This window comes from Zonotrichia leucophrys, chromosome 9 (assembly GCF_028769735.1).
Source record: "Zonotrichia leucophrys gambelii isolate GWCS_2022_RI chromosome 9, RI_Zleu_2.0, whole genome shotgun sequence".
NCBI lineage: Eukaryota > Metazoa > Chordata > Aves > Passeriformes > Passerellidae > Zonotrichia > Zonotrichia leucophrys.
Window position 1 is genome coordinate 8,729,703 of NC_088179.1, and position 24,162 is coordinate 8,753,864.

Genomic DNA, 24,162 nt, shown 5'->3' on the forward strand with positions numbered 1-24,162 from the left:
TGACTGTTCATAATGCAGTTTTATTTTTTTCCTTTGTACAAAAACAAATATAAAATTTAAATCCAATAGAAAGTGTATACTAGCAATGACAAGTTTACATTACAATGAGACAGGACAATGCGATGTGTATTGAACACCACATTAGTTTTAAAACTCTCAGTGATACATGCACTATATAAAAACTGCTAGAACTTTTATTCTATTTCTACCAAGAATATCCAGGTACCAAGATACTCAAGAACCAAAAGTAATCTTGATAGGTGGTATCTACAAAATTAGACCTTTTCCACACACAAGAAGAAACCAACATTAATAGAAACATTTATCATTCTTTGTTAAAATCCTCTCACAAAAAGCCATACATAAAATTCTTAGTAGATACAGAAAAAGCTCAGAAGCTGCTAGCATAGGTAACCATTCAGTAGTTTAGAGAATCTTTTAGACATTTTGAAGAGATACTGTAGTTTTCAATCTGTATTTTCCCCACAAAGCCAGAACTATGTCGACTCCTGTTTCAAAACCTAGTCAGTGGTTAAAACTAGTTCTTGAGTGAAGTCAAAGAGTAGTGTACAAAATATTTAACAGAACAGGGGTGTGCCTGTTTACTTCTTGAAGAAAGTCTTTTCCACATTCAAGGTTTGTTTATCTGTCCCATAAACAAGATTGTACCTAAGGGATGAAACAAAAACAAGGGTTACCATCATCTGTAAATAGAGTTCAACTTTTCCATGAAAGCTCTAAGGCCACAGAGCACAGCCAAGCCACCTTGCCAGTCCTGTCCAGCCTCTTTGAGGTCTGTAAGCCAGGGAAATGCATGTTTGGATAGGTGGCCAGCTCCTATTTCTAGAGACACACAGCCCTGTTGATGCTCTATGGAGCCTGGGGATGGGGCTGGCTGCCAGCAGCCTGCTCTTCCCCAGTGCTGGCAGCAGCACCTTGTTCCCCACTGACTGACATTGATCATGCAGGTCACTGCAAGGAGGGCAATTCTGCTCTGGGAGACTCAGCCCATGCTGCACAGGAGCTGTGAGCATTATATTGGAACACTCATATTCAGGATAGGCTGGAGCAGCACCCCAAATCCCCAACCCCCTATTCTGCCTTCGCCCTCACTGTCTGACTGTCCAGAAAGCTGGGTCCTGTTCAGCAATTCACCACCAGTAAAGAGCTGTTTCCTCTGCACTCAGGGGAACTATGACTATTAAAGACTCTTCTTTTATACCCACAAACCTGCCACACTTGCTTCTGTTACCTTGACAGCCAAAATGGATTTCTTTCCCTGCTTCAAGTTGTATTCCCAATAAAATAATATAAAATTAAGGGCAAAAAACACCCTGCGAGTACATTTTTATAATAGTTATTCAGTAGCTTCAGACTTCTTTTGTCACTATTACATAGCTGATAGTCAACTTCTAAGCCAAAAAGTACTTAGAGATGCTGCTTACCTGTAGGATTGTGCCGGATGAAAAATACAAATGGTCTGTCTACTATGAACCAAGGAGGGGATGACCTGGCTATTAAAATTGCAGCTTGAAAAAAAAGAAAAAAAAAAGTTTAGAGTGAGACAAATCAAGCACCATAATGCATTACATACTCTATCAAAGTAAAGTTTCTTTGTAGATAGATATATATATGCATGTGTGTATATATATCTACATATATCTGCACCTTGAATAGGTGCAGACAGATGCCTAAAACCAACTAACTTGGACATTTAAAGCCACACAGGGTACATGATATTCTTACAGGAAGCATTTAAAAAGACAAGACCCACACAGAGCTGGAAGTCTTGGGTTGTCACCCAAAGGCTTGCAGTAGCTTACTCCTCTTTGTAACCTGGATAGCCAGAATGTGCTGTCAGTGGGCTGATATAAACTCTAAGCTATGGGAAGACACTTCTCTAGAAGTAAGCCTGTCAATACTTCTTACAGTGATCAACATTGGCAAGTTGAGATTTGACTGAGAAATCACATAAAACCCATTAACTGATCTGAGTCTGAGCACACTGCTGCAGTGATCTCCAGGTGAGCTCTTTGCCCAGTGCCAAAGCCTTCTAATGGAGTTTGCCCAACTCTGACAGTTAGCAGTACAATTGCTTACTTGTTGCTGCAGAAGCTTTGGTACCATCTTCACTAACTTCAATTTTTGTCTTTTGCAGAACGTTAGATACATGAAGACCTTCTGTTCCTGAAAGACCCAAGGAGAAGAGCACCTTCAGTAAAACTCACTGAAAAAATCCTGGAGTGCTGTGTAGCTAAGCAGCTCTGTCAGCATGGCCCAGAATGCTAAAAGCTGCTACAGTCCTGCTGGAATCCCAAAGCTGCAGTCCAGAACAATACCTTTGAATACAGTCACTAAGGTTATTCCATACTTTTGTAATTACTCACTATCTTATTCCTTGTTCCTCCCCATTTCCTAAGTTTCCTTATTGTTGATTTAAGTTAGAAGCACTCACATGAATTTTTAGTTTTAATTTTAAAAAAACCTGAAAAATTTTGCTATTAGAATTTAAGTTACCCTCCCAAATGTCTCAGTGTCAGGGGAAAAAAAAGCACTTACCAACACACCTTGCTTTCAAGGAAAGACAGGCATGTGTTTTCAAATTAAGCCAGCACAAGGGTAAGCTTTTTTGTTAGACAGTTCTATAGAAGCTAATCAGGATTTTAATGAGAGCAGAGAAGAGAAATAAGATGACATCTTTCAGCCATAAGTTCTAAAGTGTTTATATTCCATTTTCAGATACTAATATTTGCAGCTCTGAGTTGCTTAAAGTGTGAGTGTTTTTCATGCATGCTTTCTTACAGCTCAAGTCAATAAACACACACTTCAGGGAAGGTTACACACTGTAGTTGCAGTATTTGTTACAGACTAAGGTATGGTATTGTTTAAGCCCTGCCAAAGATTTCAGACAATGCCTGAGACCCTCAGGTTGCAATATCAAATCTTAAGCAGCTGACCAGCATGATTTACTGCTGTAATGTAAGATGAGGGAGGAAAAAAGCCACTGCAATGTTGAACAGAAGCAAGCAGTCATGCCTGGCTGGCTACAACATAAAGCCAGCTCCAATGTCATGGCAACACTTAGCCAAGAGAAAGCAGACAACTGCATTGGTAAAGCAGCACTTTATTCAGAGCTAGCAACTATGAAGGACCACCATGAATTAAAACAAAAAAAAACCCTTACTTGCTATTTTTGCAAAGTTTGCCTTTGACTGGTCAAACATATCTGTAATACCAAGTGCTTGCAGTGGTTCCTTTAAGTCTGTTTCTGCCTCTGCTGTAAATCTGGTTGGAACAAAAATAGAATGCATCAGGTATTATGCAGGGAAGTCACCTTCAGTATTCCTTCTCTTATATCTGATGAGATACATATAAATAACCCCCCAAACACTTCCAGAAGAAGGAATGGATTGTGTAAGTACTTACTTTGGTAAAATAACCTGCACCCTTTTTGCTACCATGGTTGTCATCCAGCTTCCTATTGTTTTGGTGCTGATGTGGGGGATGATAGCAGAGAGCGGCGTTGTGCTTTCAGTGGGCAGTGCAATCAACATGCTGATCATTTCCCCGTGGTAGGGCAGCTCAATGATGTTGTACCACAGCTCATTTGGGGTACTTGTAGTGCCTAAAATGATAGAAACAAACAAACCCAAACTAGTGAGCCATAGCTATTCTAGTTTTAAATCTCTACCTTAACACAGCTACTGCTAGAAGAGTCTGTCAGGAAAGCTTTGCCCACATCTGAAAACCAGCTCTAAAGTCCCAGGCTTCCTGCTCGGCAGCCCTTCAGAAGGCATGGGCTCTGTATGGATGCTGGTATGCCATAAAACACAGACAGGATGACACCATGGAGCAAATACTCATTTAACATACACACTGCTTCCCAGACAAATCTCACCAGCCCAGAGCAGCAAGCCAGCTATGCTAGAAGTGACCAGGTCAGCAAATTAAATGGATCTCTGCTCCAGATCTCAGCTGTACCAGAACCAACTGAGAATAAAAATAAAGCAAGGAATAGCAATAGACTATCTTTCCAAACTGAAGAGATTTTGCAGACAAGCTTCTTCCTCCAAGAGTTATTGCAAGACCTCCTGGTTCCTGTCTGAATTAGTCTGTTGCATTTGCTTAATTTTCTTGCTTAATAAGGATCTGATTGGGAAGCAATCTGAAGCCTTGCAAGATAGTGGAGCAGCCACTTTGAGGCAGTGCAAGAGGCCAATTAGATGAGATGGAGGGAGATGATAGCACAACCAAGTTCCAGCAAGACTGCCTTTGAGCAACCCTCTCCTCCTCCAAGCTCCCTTTGCTTACTGTGGGATTTCTGGCATGTGGCTGGGAAGCAAATGCTTTTTATAGTAGTTTCAAGTTAAAATTTGTCAGTTTAACTACAGACAGTATTTCAGGCAAGGTTTTAGGATAGCAACAAGATCTTATTGTCTTTCCCCTTTCTTGATCTAAATCTGTACTTGACAGTCCAAGCTGAAAATCAACAGCTTCATTACAAATTTAATCTTGTTGTCAGAGCCATGAAAGCTGCTCTAAACTCATATTGCTACAAAACTGGCAGTATTGCCCCTCTGTTTTGCAAGAATCATGCCAAAGTTGGCAGTTTCACTATTCCATTTATTATGGCAGTGGTTCTCAGGCTGGATCCTACAGATCTAACACTGGCTGCAGAAGTCAGCTCCAGGACAGCCACACAAAGCAAACTGTCCAGCAGGTAAATGCTGCTTTCCTGATTTGCTGCTATCATTACTGAGGCAAACTGAACAGGAGGGGAGCTCAGCTTTAGTCAGCAGATGGGACTGAAGAGACTTAAGATATTTAAACTTTAAAGATTCCATTCCAAGCATGGATAAAATAGAAGCCCTATGTTAGGAAATCTAGAGATAAAAAATACCTCATTTGAGTCCTCAGGAAATGAGTAACTCAGCAGTATTTGTTTTGTTCATTTTTAGCCTTAATAGTTTCTCTACCTTAAACATAGGCCAACATAATGGATATTATAACCAGCATCAGAAGTCAAAAGCCTTCAAGATAATAGTCTTGCTAAACCCCACCTTTAGTCATAGAACCCATTTGAAACTCCAAAATTAGTATATACTGCAGTACATACTCACACTTTCAGCAGTTAAAGTATTGCGTTACATCTGCTCTAATGTACAGGTCTGGGACAGAGTCACAGTTGTTTACTTCAACATAAAGTCTACTAATAATAATTGAGCACTACTGACAGCACAAACACGCATTTAAAAGCACAGCGTGTCTTGCTTTTAGATTTATAGCAAGCTGTATTCTCAGGCCTATTTCTCAGAGTGTATCTAGCAGACATGAAGTAAGTTCCATGCAGCACTTCTTAGAAGGATGGAACACAAGGTTTTAATCAGAGCATCCATCTTACTTTGACCACTAAAATCCCTATAAGGCTGCAAACTGCAGCTCTGAAGTACATTGTCAGTCACATCAAGCTGCTGGTGTCAGCTCTGAGAGTCTCTGATGGAAGTCTGGCAGAACCTGCTGAACTTCTTTTCACTTGTGACTCAATCTGAAGAGCAGTTTCACACCTCAGGAGATACAGCCAACATTCTAACCCAGCTCCTCTGGCTCCCACAGGACTGGAGACTGTGCAAGTCCCATTTCTCTATCTGCAGTAAAATATAAACTGAAACTCCAATCTTTCTCTCACCACCAGGTAAGCCTCCTACCATTCTGCCTGTTGGAAGCTTTCTTTATTTTCAGCCTTTATAAACACGTATTTTTCTTTCTTACAGCAAAATGCAAATTTCTCAATTTGGGTACATCAGACTTTCCCTTTTGAAGGCAAAGGATAAGGCAATACTTGACAGAGCATCCAACCTTAAGGCAACTGTTAAGTACCTGGCCCATGCCTCAGCAGCAGGAGACACTTCTGTAACAATCCATCTATATCAGCTACAAGAACAGCACCATTAAATGCACAGCAAGCTCCTGGAAAGAGCAAATTCTACACCCTTTGCTGGTTGCAGTGGGAGTCCCTTGGCTTACCACAGCGGAAGATGGACAGCTGGGACAGCATGGGAACTTGGTAGGTCTTCCCATCAGCTCCATAAAACGGGCGCTTCTTGGTATTTTCAGGTCGAAATCGTGATTTCCATAAGCCCTTGAAATACACAGCATTCACTAACACCAGTCTGGTCAAACTGCCTTCAATATCATCTGGAGCTACAACCTGATCAATCATACCTAGAAGAAAGAAAGGAATTCTTGAGCATTTGCTGTTCTTACGTTGGCCAACTGTTTCTGAAGAACCTGATACACATTACTTTAGACCCCTTGACCTGTGAGTGTGCCAGCTCCTCAGGGACAATATTTTAAAATTCATAATGTCAGTGCTATTCTTTGTCAAAAAGTAAATTTGGGGATAACTAGAAGTAAACATATCCTGATAAATGATAGCCTGATGTTTCAACAACTAACAAGGCTCTACCTTTTCCAGCATGCAAGCAGATCTAAGACTGCATGGAATAGTTTCAGCTGAAATACCTCCCTATTCACACACTGCTTGCAACATTGCTATGCAAAACTGGTGATGTGGTCGAGAAAGAATTTGACAGCCTCATTTGACAAATACCACATCCAACATCATTAACACACTCCTCACATCCAGGAGAGACTGGGTTTAGCTCCAGAAGGTACCAAACACATAATTCCCCTAGACTGGGAACATGCTGCAAAATGTCATCTCTGGCTTTAGTGTCTATAAGCTTTCCAATTGGTTCAAGAGGCTTGAAGCATGAGGAGTTCTGTCAAGGCAGGGTTAGTTAAGAATCCTCCACTAAATGTGAGTCCTAAGAACAGGGTCATATCTTAGGACAGTTTAGGGCAGTCAGAGCAAAAGCTGAACTGCCCTACAGCTTCCCATAAGTCTGATTTACTGAGTAAAACATCTGAGCTGCCTGAAAGCATCTATGTTTGAGAGAAAGCATGGACCCAACACAATTGTGCTTGGATCTCTCACCAGGTACATGAGTGCAAAAAAGAGCAAAAGCTGCTCTGATCCCATGGATGGATGGGATGGACACACCCCAAACATCCCACACAGGCACATCTGCAGGGGCAACAACACTGCTGCTTCCTGACCCACCAGCTCTGAAGCATCACACTAATGCCAGCTAAAGGACAGCTTTAGGCTGGAGAACAGAGCTTTCTCCACCTCCCTTTGTCTTTCTCCAATATTTCCATCTAAATTGGAGGTCTCAGACACCACCCTGCCATGCACAAAGGCACTCCCCAATACTCACCCCTTGTTTCATTTTTCACCCATTGGTTGATGGAATCACAGGCTGCATTTGGGTCCTCGAAGTCCACACTCTTGACACTGCACTGAAACACCTCTTTGTTCCTTGTAACAAAAGGCACTTCCATTTTAAAGCCACTCTTTGCAAACACTGCATTAGCAATTGTTACAATGTCTTTATTCTTTTTTGAGACTATCAGCCTGTTTATCTTCTTTAAGGCTTTACCAACTCCTAGTTGGAAAAAACAGCAAGTTTAATTTAGAATAACATGATAAACCAACAGTTACTTTATATGCAACTATTAACGACATGAAAAGTCAGACATTAAGTGTTGGACTAGAAAAGGAAGGCCAAAGCAAGCATTCTGAAGGGACTTCCAAAATATCCATTTCTGATGTCTCATCTGCTGATTCCCAGCAAAAACATGAACTCCACTAGGACGCCTGCTGCACCTTTAACTGTCTGCTCAGAATGTTACAGACAGTGTTTGGGATTACACTGAGGTTCAAATATTAGTGTAGAGCTAAAAATGATGCTCTTCCACAGAACAAACTGTTCCAAAAATATTTCACATCATATAAGCCAGGTCAATTGTCAGTTCTGTGATGACAAAGAAAGTCAAAGGGTCAGCCTACTCACTCAGAGTTTTGCAGGATTTGCATAACAAATGGTCTTGAGCCTCAGAATGTAAAACAAAAATTAAAATATTTTCTTTACTTCCTTTCCATTTACTGGAGAATAAAGGAAGCTGTCAAGAGTTTTATAATAAACTTCCAAGTTGAGTCTTAGTTTCCTTAACGACTAAGTCCTGGCCTAAATCAGCTACAAGCAGGAGTTAACACATGAATTTGCTTCTAAAAACAGGAAAAGTAGTAGGTTCCAGTGCTTAGTCGAGATTCTCAGGACCCGAGAGCAGATTGTACAGAGTGCTTGCTAGCTCCTTCACTGTGTGTGAGGGAAAGCAGATGGCAGCACAGAAGAACTGCTATGCTCACCATACCCAGTTCTGCCGTGTTACACCCATCAATGAGTGCCTTTCTACACAGGGAAGCCACTGCCAGGCAGCAAACTCCATGTTCAACCTCTGTATCAAACAGCAGCCTTGGGTGGCTGTTATTAAAGGGTTCCCTCTGTTTCCCAATACAATTTAGGCAGAAACATTTCCCGCCTGCTTTCTTATGTAGACAAAGAAGAGATGTGAAAGGAATAAATTAGTTCAGAGTTACTCTCTTAGCTGCATGTCAGAAAAAACCTCAGATGGCTTTGCTGTTTCATGTATCATGAATGCTTTAACAGCACCACTGGTATGAATTTCTACATGTTCACTCTCCAATATCATGGGCAAATTCTTTTGGAGAACATACCATAACAGAGGTTCTCAAACTGTATTCTGTGGACCACTGGTGGCCCACGGAGCACTTGCTGGTGGTCCGGGGAGAGCTGGCTGGTCTCATGGTGCTGGCTCTCCTCTTTGCTTCCAGCTGCTAAATTGCATTAAAAGACAGCTAAAGACAAATTACATACTTTTCAACTAATACCTTTCCAAAGAAGCACTTGCTGCAGTTGCCAAAGGACTTTAAGGTAGTCATGAACAAGAGCAGGGGAAACCTGTGCAAGGACAGAGGCAGCATCCCATAACAAGCCTCTAACCAGGCAGTGGCTACCTTCTAAGGTGTTTGAGAACCTCTGTGTCTCACAGTTAGGATTAGGAATTCTGAAGGCCAAATAAAACCAGTTGATATAATACTTCAACATTTTTGCAAGTACTTAGATTTTAAGCATTCAAATGTTCCTAGATCTGATTATCCCATGAAGAGATTTCCATTTACATCATTTAGATATTAAGGTGTCAAATAATTTTGTTGTACTTCAAATCCAGGACCAAAACAGCAAAGCAAATGAAGACAGGACAACATGTTATATGACAACATGTTATATGACAATACTGCTCAAGATTTAAATGTGCACTTACCTCCTGAAGGGTTTTCTATTCTTGGAAGTAAGGCAGAATGCTGGCACTAAGATGTTAAGTCTTGCTGGCAAACACTCACAAAAATAGCATGCAAATTAAAGCAGTAAGAATCTTCAGCCTACTCCCTCTGGAGGGGCAGACATTGGCAGAGGAATATGAACACAGATGCATGCAGTGTCAGGCACAGGCAAGCAGAAATGGCTGTCTCAAGAAGAGGGCACTACAAGAACTACACATACAGGGATTCTGACAGCAGGAACATGTGAACAAAACTGAAGAGCAAAGTGAAAGTGTCGATTGTATGGTTAGTTTGCACTGCTTTCAGTGAGGTGCCAAGAAATATCCTCTTGCCCTGTTATCTAAGGAGCAGCACATGAAAGTTGTTCAGCACAGCCTGAAATGCAGGACTGCCACCTTCCTGCTCAGAGCTAGCACTGGACCACCATCCACCCTGTTCTGGAACACCAATTTGGCAAGGACAAAGGCAGCTCTAGCCAGGGCCCTGAAGTCATTAACCAAGTTGCTTATAAGCCAGTTTGGGTATATGTACATACCATGCTCAAATTGCCAATTAACCTCAAGCATGTCCATTCTGTGCTTTGGTAAACAGAGTTAATTGGTGCATGATGCAATCTACCACACTTTGAAAGCCATTTCATACATCATGAAGAGTCTCACAAAACACACCCAAAACCACCTTAGGATCACTGACCATTTACGCTGTATCTCATCACAGTTGTCAGCTGCTTCTTTGTCTTGCCATCAGCTCCCAGCTGCAGCACCCCCAGGACAGATGCAATCCCGTGAGGAGAAACAACAACATTGTCCTGAGGCTTAGCTTTCACTATTTGATTGAAGACCTGGATTCCAACATCAGAGCTAAGCTCCTCCAGAGGATAAAAACTGAACTGGGAACATACAGACATTAAAGTCCCAAGAACAAAGAGGAGTGAAAAATGCCAGTTCATGATTCCTGGTTGGAGATACCTGTAAGAAAACAAGAGGGGGGAGTTAAGTCAGCTTTCACAAGAACAGCATTTTTAACATAAACTCTTATTCACCTAAAGAGCAGACAATCTTGTACACGTGCCACACACCATTCAGAGCTCTGGCAATGGGACTCACACAACTCACTGTGTTTCACTTAGCTCTACCAGGATTTTAGGTCTAGGGGTTTCCAGGTGCAATGATAATCATGACATAGCTAGATACCATTGCCTATATAAAGGACAAAAGCCACCAAGTTAGAAGACTATCTCCCACAACACCCTAGTTGAGGCAGTTTTGTGTTTCAGTTAAATGAGCTTTGGCATTCCATTTAGATTGCCCTTTATGGTAAACGAGTGCTGAGAGTGTGGTATGGTCCTCACCCACTAGTGTGTGATGCACGGTACACCTCATAGATCATTTTCTGCAGTGAACAGAAGCATATATACATATGCAAACAGACCTTCTGGTGTGGGAATTTACACCTGCCTAGAACAATAAGAGTTAGCTGCATAATTGGCATTCTCAATAACAGCAACGTAGAGGAAAATTTTGGATTTTAAAATGCAAATCTTGAACTTGGATTTCAACCTGTACTTCTCCATTTAAGAACACAGAGCACCTAATGTATACAGAATGAAGTTAATATTCAAAACAGGTGCACCTTCATCTGCAGGTCTAACACCTGACAGAACTCAGCATTATTATCCATGAGCTCCAAAGAACTGAAGCACAAACAGCATCAACATTTTCTTCAGGACCTATCAGCAACCGATTAGAGACAGCCAAACCCAAATGTCAAACACTGAGCACTGTAACTGCTGTGCTGTATTTCCTCCTCATGAAACTGCATTCAATCCCTATTGTTAGGGCAAAGAGAAACGTAGAGAAAAATACACGCAATAATCTCCAATCTCCTTAAATTATGTTCCCTGTTCACAACATTAAGACATTTCATTTACACAGTTCACAGCCCTGACTTCCATTTCCAGGCCAGCCAGGAGCCTGTTCCTCACTGACTTCAGAAGGCTGCAGAAGGTATACAATAGAATGAAGTGTTATTTGCACAACAAATGCAGCACCGGGTCTGTGCTGCCCTGCAGCCCCCAGTGCAGCCAGCTGGCACCCCTGCTGCTCTGGGTGCAGCACCCCAGGGTGCTGGGGCCCAGCAGAGGCACAGCCTTGTCACTGCCAGCCTCCTCCCACACAGCCCAAGGAGCTGTGCCACCGCCAGCCTACCTACGCTGCGAGTTCAAACCGCGCTGCAGCACTGCACTACCAGAAAACCAGCTGGCGTTTGCACAGATTTGTTTAATCATCTTTTAATAGCATGTACTTTAACTGTGCTAAAACACTTGAAAGCGACAAATACAGCATTTCCACTTTCTTCTACACCGTTTGAGGGGACGAAGTTGGCTTTGTCGCAGTTTGTCGCTGCAGAATAAAGCAAATGCTGAAAATGCAATAATTCAGGAGTTTAGACATCTTTCTCCCCCAAACCCAACTTCAGCACACTTCTGACCAGAGGAACTTGCTGATTTAAGTTATGCAAGAAAAAGTGAAAACGCTGTCCTACAAATTGGGGTAACAGCCCACCCAATAATTAAGTCTTCTCCATAAACCTACTGATCCCCCAAGCAGTTCTGAGGTCACTAAAGCACAATTCCATCCAAAGCAGCTTCATATCAGCCATCTGCTGCAACTACTCAAGCTTAGTCCAAAATTAAGGCTGGACTGGGCTAGCTGCAGCTGATACCAGCAGGAACAAAACCCAAGCACCACAGATTGCTTTGCACCCCCTGAGGCAGGTCAGGATTGGCTTTGCACCCCCTGAGGCAGGTTACATGAGTCACTCCTACGTTTGTCTTGCACCCCTCATCACCAGCTACAGCAAGAAAATGTCATGGGGGAGAGCCAACAGCCTGACAGGGAAAGTCAACTTGCACTTTTCAAAATAAATTAAAATCGTTAAGGAACATTCTTCAGTGTTCTTTGATGCTAACACAAACCACGTGAAACCTTTAGTTTTGTTCTAAAGGGCAACAATTCCTTCTCACAGGCAGCAGCTCCACATGGATGGCACTGCTGCCTTGCAGGACGAACTCCAAGAAAAGCTTCATTTAGGGCTAGCTTTTAGGGTTTTCTTTGGTTGTTTGGTGGCCATCTCTTCTCCCAAACCTGGAAACCCAAGGGGTAGTTTAAACAAATTCTTAATCCCGATATTAAGCAGATTTATAACTCGACCTAGTATCTTGGCAAAAAGAAACTTCAAGGCCCTAAAACTATTACAAAGTCTTACTGGAGGCACTCTGAAGCAAGAAAAGGTGCATGTTGGTGCAATACAGCCTGTCCCACATAGTGATGGACGGAGACAGTACCAGATAATCACAGAGCACAGTTTGAGCTGCCATCTGAAAACCAGGCTTTGACCAAGGCAGCTCCACCTGATCCTGACAGCAAACCACAGGACACTGGGCTGTTTTGAGGGCAATCTACCCTTGATACATTATATGGCAAGAAGCATACTATGAGGGCAGACAGCAGTGACACTTTGAAATCAAATAAAACAATGTTTCTTTGTCTTTTAGGTACTTCATCTGCACAAACCTAACTGAAGTCAGACACTTCTCTCCTTGACTTTCCCAGAATATATTGCAAGTCTCCAAGTTTTCTACTCCACTGATGACAGCCCCTGACAGACTCAGGGTGACAGCCTTGTATTTTCCCCGTAACATGTGAAGCCTTGTCAAAACAACCCCACTCTGCTCACAAGGCCACTGCTGCAAAATTTTGGGATTTTTTCTGTTTCAACTGATTACCTCCCGCATCTGGTTTCCCCAGAATTATCCATATTTGCCTAACTCACACACCTTTAAGATGGGTTGGTCTCTGTTTTGGAGCATAATCTCTAGCAGATACCTATTCAATAAGTGAAATAAAAACCACTTTTGATCACAAGTTACGGAGCAGTCACTTCTTGGCCTGGCCACTAGGTAACTTAACCAGGTAACTGGGGAGACAATTGGATCTTTGAGAAGAGGTGACATCCCTGCAATTGAAGTTTCCATCATGGATTTCAGTAAAATCAACTTCTATGCAGTCCAGTATCAAGAACTGCATTTGCATATCCTGAAAGAAGCAGCTTAAGCACAGTGCTGGGAGAAGAAATCCAAAAGGATGTATGATGTGTGGGATGGAAAACAGCTGACCTGCTATACAGAATATCAACAAGCTTTCATAACACTGAAGCTAAAAAACTCAGTGATAGTTAAATCTGAATCTAAGGCTTCAAAAACCAAACAAAAATACAGGCTAGGCATTTCTTTGCCTATGACCTTTATATTTTTTGCAAAGTTAAACTGAGGAGGAGGAAAGCATATAGGCGAATTCATTTGCATAAATGTGGGCTTTTGAAAGATGCTGGATCAAAAAAAAGTCCCTCTGTAGGGTAGGCTGCCCACTTCTTAGACTGAGCACTTACAGGAAGGACAACATCCACAATTTCAACTTCTCAACACGCAATGGCAATGCTGTCACTAACCCAAAGAAACGTAGCCAGTGTTATCATGCATTGCCATTTGTTATGCAAATCCAGCCCTTAACCCTAATGCTAGAGTTACTGAGCAGGCCAGAGCAGTGGCACACACTCATCTATGAGAGATGCCATCTGCACAGCAAGCACACCCAGAACTCAGCTCCCCCACCTCACAGAGCAGCACCGCCCCAAGTCTGTACATCACACCGAAGTACCAGCTGTAACTCCAACTGCAGAGCCCAGCCTGAGCCACGAAGGAATGTTTAGGCAACTATTCCAGTCAGGCACAGAGCTCTGGGGAAGGCAGAGGAGGAACACAGCAGCAGGTCCTGTGTACACTGATAGCCCTGTGCTGTTTCATGGCAGATGATGGAAACTCTTCAGGCTCCCAACCTTGGGATGAGCTCAGCTTCAGTGTTGCAAACACTGACTCTCAGATGTATTGGGCAGGACACTCAACTCTCACCAGGCTCAACTATCCAGATCACCATCATAGTACCTAGTTTAATTTTTTTAGATGAAATTATTGTGGAAATAATTATATCAACAAAGAGGGCGTGATGCTTTCAGCCTACATTTATAGAATGCTTGTTACAAAAGCAAAGTTATATTAATACAGGCTGTTTAATCTGTGTCTAGAAAAGCATTTGGTGGAGCAGGGAAAAGTAACATCTTCAGCCCCAGGCACAAAATACTGCTAACAATGAAGATCCTCCTACAGCAGAAAACTAGCTTAGGAAAGACTTTATTTTCAGAGAGCCAAACTAAGCTTCTGCAATCTTCCCAAGAGGAAGAACAGAAATTAGTTTGGTTCAAGATCAGAGGCAAAAACATGATCTGAAAAAATGTCCATATTTAATATCTAAGTTGGAGAAAAGGCCTGCCCCAGAGAGGCTAAAGAACACTTTGCAGTGGATTGAGGATGAAATAATCAACTGTACATAGATTTTCAGATAGCTGTAATTACTGCACTATGAGACACTTCCAAGTGTTTATTTTGAAGCCTGACTTCAACAGTAATATATCCAAAACTCATTCTTGCAGTTGCAAGATTGATTCTGTGGTTTTTTTAAAAGATACAAGAAACAAGGAAGTTTAGACACCAGACTGCACTTCTGTGAATAGCTGTAACCAAAGGGCAGCAAGCACAGCTAAAGGGACTAAAAGTGAGGAGCAGTCTCACAGCCTTGCTGGTCTCACTGTAGTAAGCCCAAACCCCTCAGAGCCCCTGAGCCCACGTGGCAGGCACTGGGCAGCCTCTGTGACCAGAGAAGGCCAGCCTGGAACAAACATTCAGGGACCTCTCCAAGTCTGAGATGTTGATGTTTCCATGCCACTGTCATCTGGGCTACTAATTTAAAAGTCTTATTTCAATTGACATATGAGCTGAAAGAAAGCAGCTTCACTTCAGGCATTTAACCAGTTCTCTCCAGCAGGACTGAATAAATACTCAAACAAACTTGTTAACAGTCATTAAAGGAGCTGGCTGAGCACACAGCAATTGTTTCTCCCAAGCAAGGAGACCACTCCGGGGCAGAGGGAAGGTCATGTGCTGGGTCTTGTTTTCCAGCTGATGGGTTTAGCAGCATGGTAAAGCACTCCAGCCCCTTGGTGGGCTTCCCTGCCCCTCACAGGTGCTCCTGACTCCCCTTCTGCCTAAGCCTCCTACATACCAAAGCCTTCAGCTTCAATATCCTCTCCTCATCCTGAACCTGAGTTCAGCCTGCTGAAGTTCTGGCTTCTTCCACATGACAGATCTGGGAAATGTTTCATCTTCCTGAATGCTGGCTCTTCCTTTTCATCTAACAACTCCTTCTATTATTACTCAATACCTGGAAAGTTTAGTATATGCAGAGCATTTCCAAGAAAGGATGATTGCTAGGTTTTAAACAGCTCAGTACTCACATTGCTCTGAAGAGGAGTAAGTTACTGTCAACAAGATATAAACATAACTTGTACACAGAGATAAGATGGAAGTGATGGGTTTTTGAAAGAAAAAATTTTATATCTTAAGGCATTGGTCTGACATCAGGCACAACAGCCAGCATTGCACATGAATGCCAAAAGCATGGTATTGGTTCTGAATATTTCCTCTCCCAACCTTAATCCTCTCTCTGCTATTCCTATCTCTCTCAGACTTTTTAGTGCATTCTGGAAAGCCTGTTCAGCTGTGTCCAACCAGCCTCCCCTGCCAAGTGGGCATTTCCCTGCAGAGCACCAGCTTGTACAACCAGCTGGTCCCACACAGGAACCATCTCTTTGTCCAAGAGATGCTCCCCCATGAGCAGGAAGCTGGAGTTCAGTGCTTCTTTATCAAGAGTCCTGACCACCCCCATTTTCTGGGAGTTTCTGTTAAACATGAAGTGCAGAGACCAGCTCCATTTCAAACTGTCTGTAACCTCATGACTGGGGTCTCCAGCTCACAAGCCAGACTAATTTTTCCCACCAGTATCTATCCATCTTGTACAGCATTTGGTGGTGGTTCATGGTAGTTAATTACAAAGATCAATTTCACATCATGCAAAGCTGACCAGGGTTTTTTACTTCACCACTGAGTTGTGGCTGTACAACAACTACAGAGGCACTATTGAGAGTTTCAAGAACATAGATAGGCTTTTATGTACCATTTGCTTTTACTTCCATCCCTCATTTATACATGATTTAAAGAGCCAAATTTAGCTCTGCTTCATGAAGCAAATACAGCTGACAGGGCAGGGGGCTTACAGAGACTGTTATGGTACTGCACAATTCTACCACCAGTCTTAAATTTTATGTGTTCTCTTGTTACTGTAAGCTCAATTACAATTGCTAAAGTTTCTAGGTATTATCTATTCCTGTATTTAAAGTAGCTTCTACAGAATTCTCCAAGACCTAGAATCAAGTCTTACAGTATCAGAAAGATTAAACAGAATTATGTTTGTAGTTTACTGGTGTCCCTTTATTAAAGAAGTGGTTTGGTTGATCTCAAGTTCATTGTGCAGTGTGGGTATTTTAACATAATGAAGAAACAAGCATGGGACAGTCAGCTCCTCCAGATTAACGCTGCAGTCCCACCTCTGCTTTAGGATTTTACCATCTTTTCTTCCTTAAAAAAATATTAAAGGGCAACCCAGTACCCTTATTCATTTTCACTTAGTACAAGTATCTTGGTGTCATCTGATAGCAAGACTCACACCACTACATCCCTGCAGGGCAAACAAATCTGGTTCTCCTCTTCTCAGGTAAATTTTCATAACACTTTCATAAATTTTCTCCAACACTTGGGCTTAAAGAACTGACAAACAAAGGAAAAAAACCCCAAAACTGTGTACGAAATAAAGAAAACTAAAGGTGTAGAATTAGTCCTCAAGCCAATAGTTAATACTTCAGAGCTTTGAAAAGGCATGTGAGTTGCTGCAGAGTAGAAGAGAGATGACTGTTGGCCTCCAGATTCCATAATTTTGAGGTTTAGGTTACTCTGCAAAAGAGATACTTATATTTCCTACTAAACAATGCTACAAAGCCCAATTCCCATCACCCCACACTCTATGGTTCAGTCAGGGTTTACAGCATAACTGAAAATTAGGCTTTCTATGGAGCCATGCTATTTTTCATTATTTACATTTTTATTATCCTGGGAAGCTGAGAGAGGTGGCAGCATCTATCAGCCATAAAACATCTAATCAAAGCCAACTGGGTTTAGAGATGCCCAAATGGTAACAGAAGATGGGGAGACATTCTCTCAAGAGGACTTTAAGAAGCCTCACTTCAAATAATGCATGTGCATTATTTCAAGTTTTTACTTATCCCTTCTCCTTCAAGAGGAAAGACTACAGCAGTACAGTGTTGGCAGTTAGTCTAAAAGTACATACAGTCAATACAGTTGTTTCACTATAAAAATGGATTGGAACTCCAGTATTCTCTGTTCATAACTATGACATTAATAAAAACTTGCACTTACACAAGCTCATTGATAACCAAAACCTGATACTTTAAGCATTTGTACATGGGAATGCTACCAAGTGACAAATTACTTGGAGAGATCAGGAATGCTGTTCCAACCATTTACTGCACTTGTGGTTGGAGATCTGCAGAGCAATGGGTGACTAGCCTTTTATTTATTTATTAATCACACAGTACATCATTAGCAATCAACCACTTCCTATTTGCAAGCTAATTTAGAAACCTTATCTGAAAAACTAGATAACAAATATAACCCTCAAAGTGTAATGGAGCCAAGTTATTAACATAAAAAATGTATACTGATTTATACATTTATTTAAAATGAAAAATGTATATCGATCTTCTGTATCCAGGACAGCATCACTGAAACAGACCTAAGCTCACAGGAGATACTAGTTTTTAGTGGCCTCTTCTCAGCCATTCCAGCCCTAGCTTGAAGGTTACCCAAAAAGGATAAGGAGATTTACATTTCTATTCACAGCACAGACATTTACTTGTATCCATCTTTTCCCCCAGGAAGCTCCAGAAGGAGAACTAGCCAACCACAAGAGCATTCCAAGTCCCAGGTGCTGTAAGGATGCAGGAATGAAACTTTGTGCTGGGAACCTCATCCATATGCTCAGGTAGATACCTCCTCAGTCATCTGCAAGAAGACTCACGTTAACAAGTCAATAAGCTATTTCAAGAGCTGTATTTAAGAAAACACACTTTTTGTTTAACTGACCTCACTTCTGACTGATCCCCCTGGCTTTACTACAGATTTCTGGGAAGGCAAAACTTAAATTTCCATAGTAAAAAAAGGGACAACAGAGTATGAACTATGCACAAGAACTCTCCAAGAGCAGGTCATGACCTGTATATTAAACTGTCTGATTCAGTTCAGCCTGAGAGCTTGTGGGCTGAGCTGTGAGCTGTGCTGGCTGAGGCTCCACGGAGTCCATCACTATTTCTGTAAGGCAGATGACAAACCTCTGCAGAGGAAGTAGGCAATTAGCTGGGAAAGCAACCTCTCCAAGCGAGCTGCCAGAGCAGCTGGAGGCCTCAGCTTGTTTAACTGCTGGGAAAGACACACAAACTGCTCTTTATGGGACAGGAGGGGGTGTAGCAACATGGAGACATACGGATAATGCACCAACTTCTACATGGCAGTTCTTAGATTGCTTAGGGATGTAAAGTTATAGGATAACAGAATGGAGGAGAAAAAACTAGTCATGTTCAGTTCTCCACTTGAGTTTGTACCTGTAACCTGTCAGAGCCAATGGCAAACTGCCCCACTCCTAGTCAAACAAAAAACCTGAAACCTCGTTCAGCTTTGGGCAAGCAGAAGCTTACAGCTCCCACCAGATGACAGAAGCATCTCAAAAGCAGTGAGAAACATCACTAAATACCTCAACATGTCCTTCTGTGAGAACAGAAGCTTAAAGAGAGCTGTTAAATAATACACAAAGCATTTAACATAAAAACAGGCTTGGTCAAAACTACATAGCTGACGAACATGAATTCATATCCCCTGTACATCAGCCAAACTAAGGGAGGTAGAATGTACAATCATTTCTCACTAGTGCTTCTGGAGACTCCAGGGGGATTTGCTCCTGTAGCTTACAGTCTGTTGGTAACTCTAATTTCTCTCAATCCAACCTACCTGCTCACCAAGGCCACCACATATACCCAGCTTTGAACAGGCTTCTTCAGCTCAGCACTCACTAACCACCAGTCTTGATCCCTTCCACAGTCCCACAACACTGAGGAGAATTTCAGGCTGCTGTTTCCAAAGCCCTGATGCCAACAGCAGACTGCCTGAAGCCCACACTTTGCACCACATGAACATGGTCAGCAAAACTGACATTTTCTCCAAGGGAGATAATTCCACAAGACGAATATGCTTTCATACTTAAACTGCTTTGTGGCATGGTTATTGGACCCCAGCATAAGGCACCTTTTGATTTCAGCTTGAAAATAAGGGGAAAAACCACCTTTCTGGCCATTACAGGTAAATACCAGACCACAGAAAAGACACAGGAGCTGCCAAAACGCATGCTTTTCCACAGACACTGCTCAAAGAGAGGTGCTAATGGCTTTAGAAAGCAGTTCAGTTACCATTTAAGTGTATTTCAAGGCCATGATAAACAGCTTAAGAACCTACAGCTTATTCTAGCATTGCCACTAAAATTGCCCCATACTTTTCCAGTCAATCATTGCTGGCTCTCACTTCAGCAGAGACCTCAGCTCTGCTTACAGAAGTCAAGTATGAACTAGAGTCTCTCCCTAAAGTGAGAGGAAAACAAGCAGAACACAGGACAGCTTTTTTTCCCCCACGGCATGCCAGCCTAAACGTTTGTGTGGCTCCAGCTGCAGAATGCTACCACCTCTTATTGCTCTCCTCCCACCACTTTAACCATCACAGAGGAGACACCTGAACACACACATGGTTGTACATATTCAGCTCTCCAGTTTTTACACAAAGAAGCTAGCTACTTTAATAATAATAAAAAACTTATATTTTCATACTTTCCTAACTTACACTGAATCTTTACATTTACACTAAATCTTTAAAATCATATGTAGATAACTGACTACTCCATGCTACCACTACCAAAAAGAGGTAATTCCTTGTATCACTACACTTATTCAGAAGAAGTTTATGGCTAGTAGAGGTGCACAGAATGACATGGATCCTACAGGCCAGCACTTTACTGTAAAACTTGATTCATTAGCTATGTCACAGGTGACTGGGAAGATGCTCAGAGGCACGTAAATAAAGATGACTGTATGTAGCAACACTTCACAGATTAGTGATGGTTATCCATCTTTTCCCTGTCTTCTCGTGTATAAAACCTTGGACCCCAGAGAATTGCAGAATTCAGTTAACAAACCAAGTTGACTGGAACTGTTTTGATGATTAGAATTAATTTCCTCATAATCAGTATTACAAAAGCATGCTCTTTCATGCATGCTTGTGATTAAGCAATTCAAGCAGCCCAGACAACCCCTAACCTCAGCTTCCAAGAAAAACCTTTCACTGAGCCTCAGCTTTTTCAAGAATGAGCACAGCAGTTCCTATCAAGAACCAAAAGCCACAACCAGCTGCATGAGCCAGGCAGATGCTGTGCCCACCACCACAAATTGCTTCCCAGAGCTCCCTCTGAGCTGATCCCTTGCTGTGGATACTGAAATTTACTTGCATCTCCACTGTAATTCCTAGCAGCAAGGTGAGGCGCTTATTTTTCAGTATTTATACAGACACATTCACTTCAACCTATTCTAAAAATACCTGGTGCAACTTGCTGGGCTCCCTGCTTGACATTTTTCTGCCTAGCAGATGCTGGTAAGAAACTCTAGGATGGGAACACGTTTCTGCCTGTGTGATTTAGACACTCAGGCTAAAAGTCTCCACATGCCACTAAGACGTGCTATTCTCCTGGTTGTCAATGACAACACCAAACAGAAGCTCCAACACTTCTGTATACACCTTGAGACAAAACCCACTGCGGGTTTCTGTTTTCTTTTTTGTTCTGACATGAGTTTCTATTGCCTCCCACATGAGATCCATAGAGCTATATATAGATATAAATGTATGTGTGACTATAGTGATGGCCATATCACCAATCAGAGCAGAGAGGAGTTCTTCCACCATCCTCATACCTGGGGAGGGCATAAAACAGCAGTGCCCACAGAAGCTGCCTTCCAGCATCTCAAGCACTTGACACAATTTGCTTACAGACTGCCTGACATACAACTTGTCTGTAATTGTAAAAAGCTGTGGACTAGCATTCATCACTCAAAGTTTGCTCCTGTGCCAAACAGCTGCTATTCTCGTGAGTTTAATCACACCCACAAAATGCTAGATCTCCAATCTAGTACATCTTACATGCAGCTGAATTAATCTACTTAATAATTCTGCCTTTTTATTTGCATTGCTCTTCCCCTCGCACTCCAAAGGCTCAACTGAGCACTCAGCAGACATGCAGCTGCTTTTCACTTTCCTCGAGGATGTCTGCAGTTTCTCCGAAGCTACACAGCAGCACAGCTGCTTACACCTACGTATATTTCGTGAATAGTCCCTACAAAATCAGGTTTCTAATGAATTCCTGTGGCAAGCTGGGGACAAGACATTACTAAATGCGCCCACCAGAGAAAGTGAAGGAACAAGAGGTCATTTTTCAGTGCAGTGAAAAAAAAAAGTCATTCTACCAGGTTTCTCTTTCAGGAAGTTGCCCAAGAATGCGATTACAACCACAAAAGCCAAATCACATTCAGAATCATACACAGGCATGAGACAGGGGGAGAGAAATAAATCAAAGGCCTCTAACCCATAAACAGATATTTCCTAGTTTTATGGGAAATTTGGCATTTTAACACCTATTTGTTACTACAATGGCTTCTCCAAAGGTATTTTTCTGTTAAGATCCTCCAACATCGCACAGCACTGAGAGTAAATATCAAGCACCATTTTCACCAAGAGACAAAGGACTCTGCATTTCCAAAACCTCCCAGGACGCGACACACGAAGCACCTCCCGTATCACCCCAAAGTGAGCCGAGGTCAGAGTGTTGGTTAACCAGCTCTCCGCTCCGGCACACAGCGGGATGCTATCAGCCCTAAATCCTGTTACAGTATCACAGTATCACTCGTTCCTCCCCAAAGGGCAATGGCCGAAAATGTTCCTCCCCCGTTACTCTGCCCTTCGAAAAGCCAAGAAAATTTCAGTCACTACCCGGATTATGATTTATTACTTTTATTTAGCACAACAGCAGCAAGCTCTCTCTCACGGCAGACAAGGGACACGAACGCAAGCGAGCAACTTGCAGTTCCCGAGCGCTCGCAGCGCAGCCGGTGCCCGGGAAGAGCCGCCGCTCCCGCACCGGGAGCGAAGCGCCTCCCGCGCCGCTGCCCGCGGGCTGCCGGCCCCAAACCCGCTTCTTTCGGGGCAAAATCCCTCCCTGCTCGCACAAAGCCAGCGCCTTATCTTGGGAGAAACTCGGCGCGCCCGAAGCCCCGCTCCCGGCACAGCGCCCACGCACCCGGTGCTGGGAAACTTGTGCGAGCAGGTAACAGGAGCGCACCGAGGAGCCGCCGGAGCGACCCCCGCGGCCTCCGCGCTGTCAGCAGCCAAACTTTGGGTGCCCCGCTCCCCTCCCTCCCGGGCGCCCCTCCGGCGCGACCCGGCTGCGCCCGCACGGTCCCGCTCACCTCGGCCGCCACTCGCCGCCGCTGCCCCTCGCCCCGCGCCGCTCGGCCGGAGCGCGGCGGCGCCGCCCGCCATTTATAGGGCCCGGGCCGCCCCGCCCGCCCGCCCGCCCCTCGCCCCGCGCCGCGGGCCCGCCCAGGGCAGCGCCGGAGCGGCGCGGGGGGCGAGCCTGTCCCCGGCCCGGCCTCAGCTCCGTGTCACACAGCACCTCTGGATCAGCCCTGCCGGGGACAAGGGGGAGCCCGGGCAGCGGTGGAGGTGCCCACGGGGCGAGGCTCGGCCCGACAGGGCACCGCGGGGGTGGTGAGGGGACAGGGACCGCCGAGGCCAGCTCCATGCGACCCCTTCCCGGCAGTGCCGTGCTGGGAGCTTGCAGGGTTTGGGCCAAGGGGCTCCTCCCCGTGTGCTCCCACGTCCTCACCAAGGGGTGAGGAAATGGCTCAGCCGGGGACCTCCATCCCTTGTATGGCCCTGGGTTAAATCTGCAAGAGCAGCGGGAGGGATCGGAGGGAGGGGAGTTGTTGCTTCAGTGTAGCGGCACAGGCACAGAGCAGTGCGGCAGGACAGAAGTGTAAACCTGGGAAAACACATGTTAACCTTAATACTGACTGACAGCCCTAGGCTCCTTGACTGACGAAGTACCAGAAGGAATTTCCACTCTTTGTACAAAACCAGTAGTGCTGACAACTTCAGGAAAACCGGCAGTGTGTTGTGCGGCAGTGGACAGCACTGCCTCGTTACCCAGCACTGCCTTGTTAAGTCATTATTTCTGATCCCTGTTTCCAAACAAATTTTCATGCATGGCACAGTTCAGCTTTGAAGAGACAGGATAAGTATGCAATAAACCACATTTCTTCCCACAGGATTTGGACTTCTCTGGATAAAAAATCAAAACAACCCATCTCCTGGCACGAGCTGGATCAGCCTTGGTGGCAGCTGCTGCTGGTCTTTATGGTGGAGAGACTTGTGTCCATCCAGGTGGCTCTCTCAGTGCAGGGGCCCTGTGCCTGGGCAGAACAGAAATTATCGAAACATGGATGAGAGAGGTGGCACAGCAAGGCAGTGCTCAGAGGGAAGGAGCTCAGCCTCAGCCAGGGCACAGGGAATTAGGCCAAGATAAGGTGCTGGTGCCAGAAGGCTGGGCTGTCCAGGAATGGTTTCTCCACCAGCTGAGGTGGACATTTGGTAGGCTATTTACTAACCAGCTTGATTTTTAAATTTTAATTAAAATCTAGCTTCCTTTCCCAAAATGTTTCATACC

General features: G+C 43.6%; 1 protein-coding gene across 2 annotated transcripts; it reads right to left on the bottom strand.

Annotated features, from left to right (window-relative positions):
* Positions 1–22,945, bottom strand: SERPINE2 (serpin family E member 2). 2 transcript variants are annotated; one of them, XM_064721375.1, is made up of 10 exons: positions 22,904–22,935; positions 9,962–10,236; positions 8,642–8,761; positions 7,281–7,508; positions 6,025–6,222; positions 3,427–3,625; positions 3,185–3,285; positions 2,101–2,187; positions 1,446–1,529; positions 481–669 (listed from the first exon to the last, which is right to left on the bottom strand). In XM_064721375.1, exons 2-10 carry the CDS (start codon positions 10,215–10,217, stop codon positions 632–634), a joined length of 1,311 nt encoding a protein of 436 aa, XP_064577445.1. In that variant the 5' UTR covers positions 10,218–10,236; positions 22,904–22,935; the 3' UTR covers positions 481–631. The 2 variants fall into 2 exon arrangements, with proteins under 2 accessions (XP_064577444.1, XP_064577445.1); XM_064721374.1 differs by lacking the exon at positions 8,642–8,761 and having other exon boundaries at positions 1–669; positions 22,904–22,945.
* Positions 22,946–24,162: the final 1,217 nt, after the last annotated feature.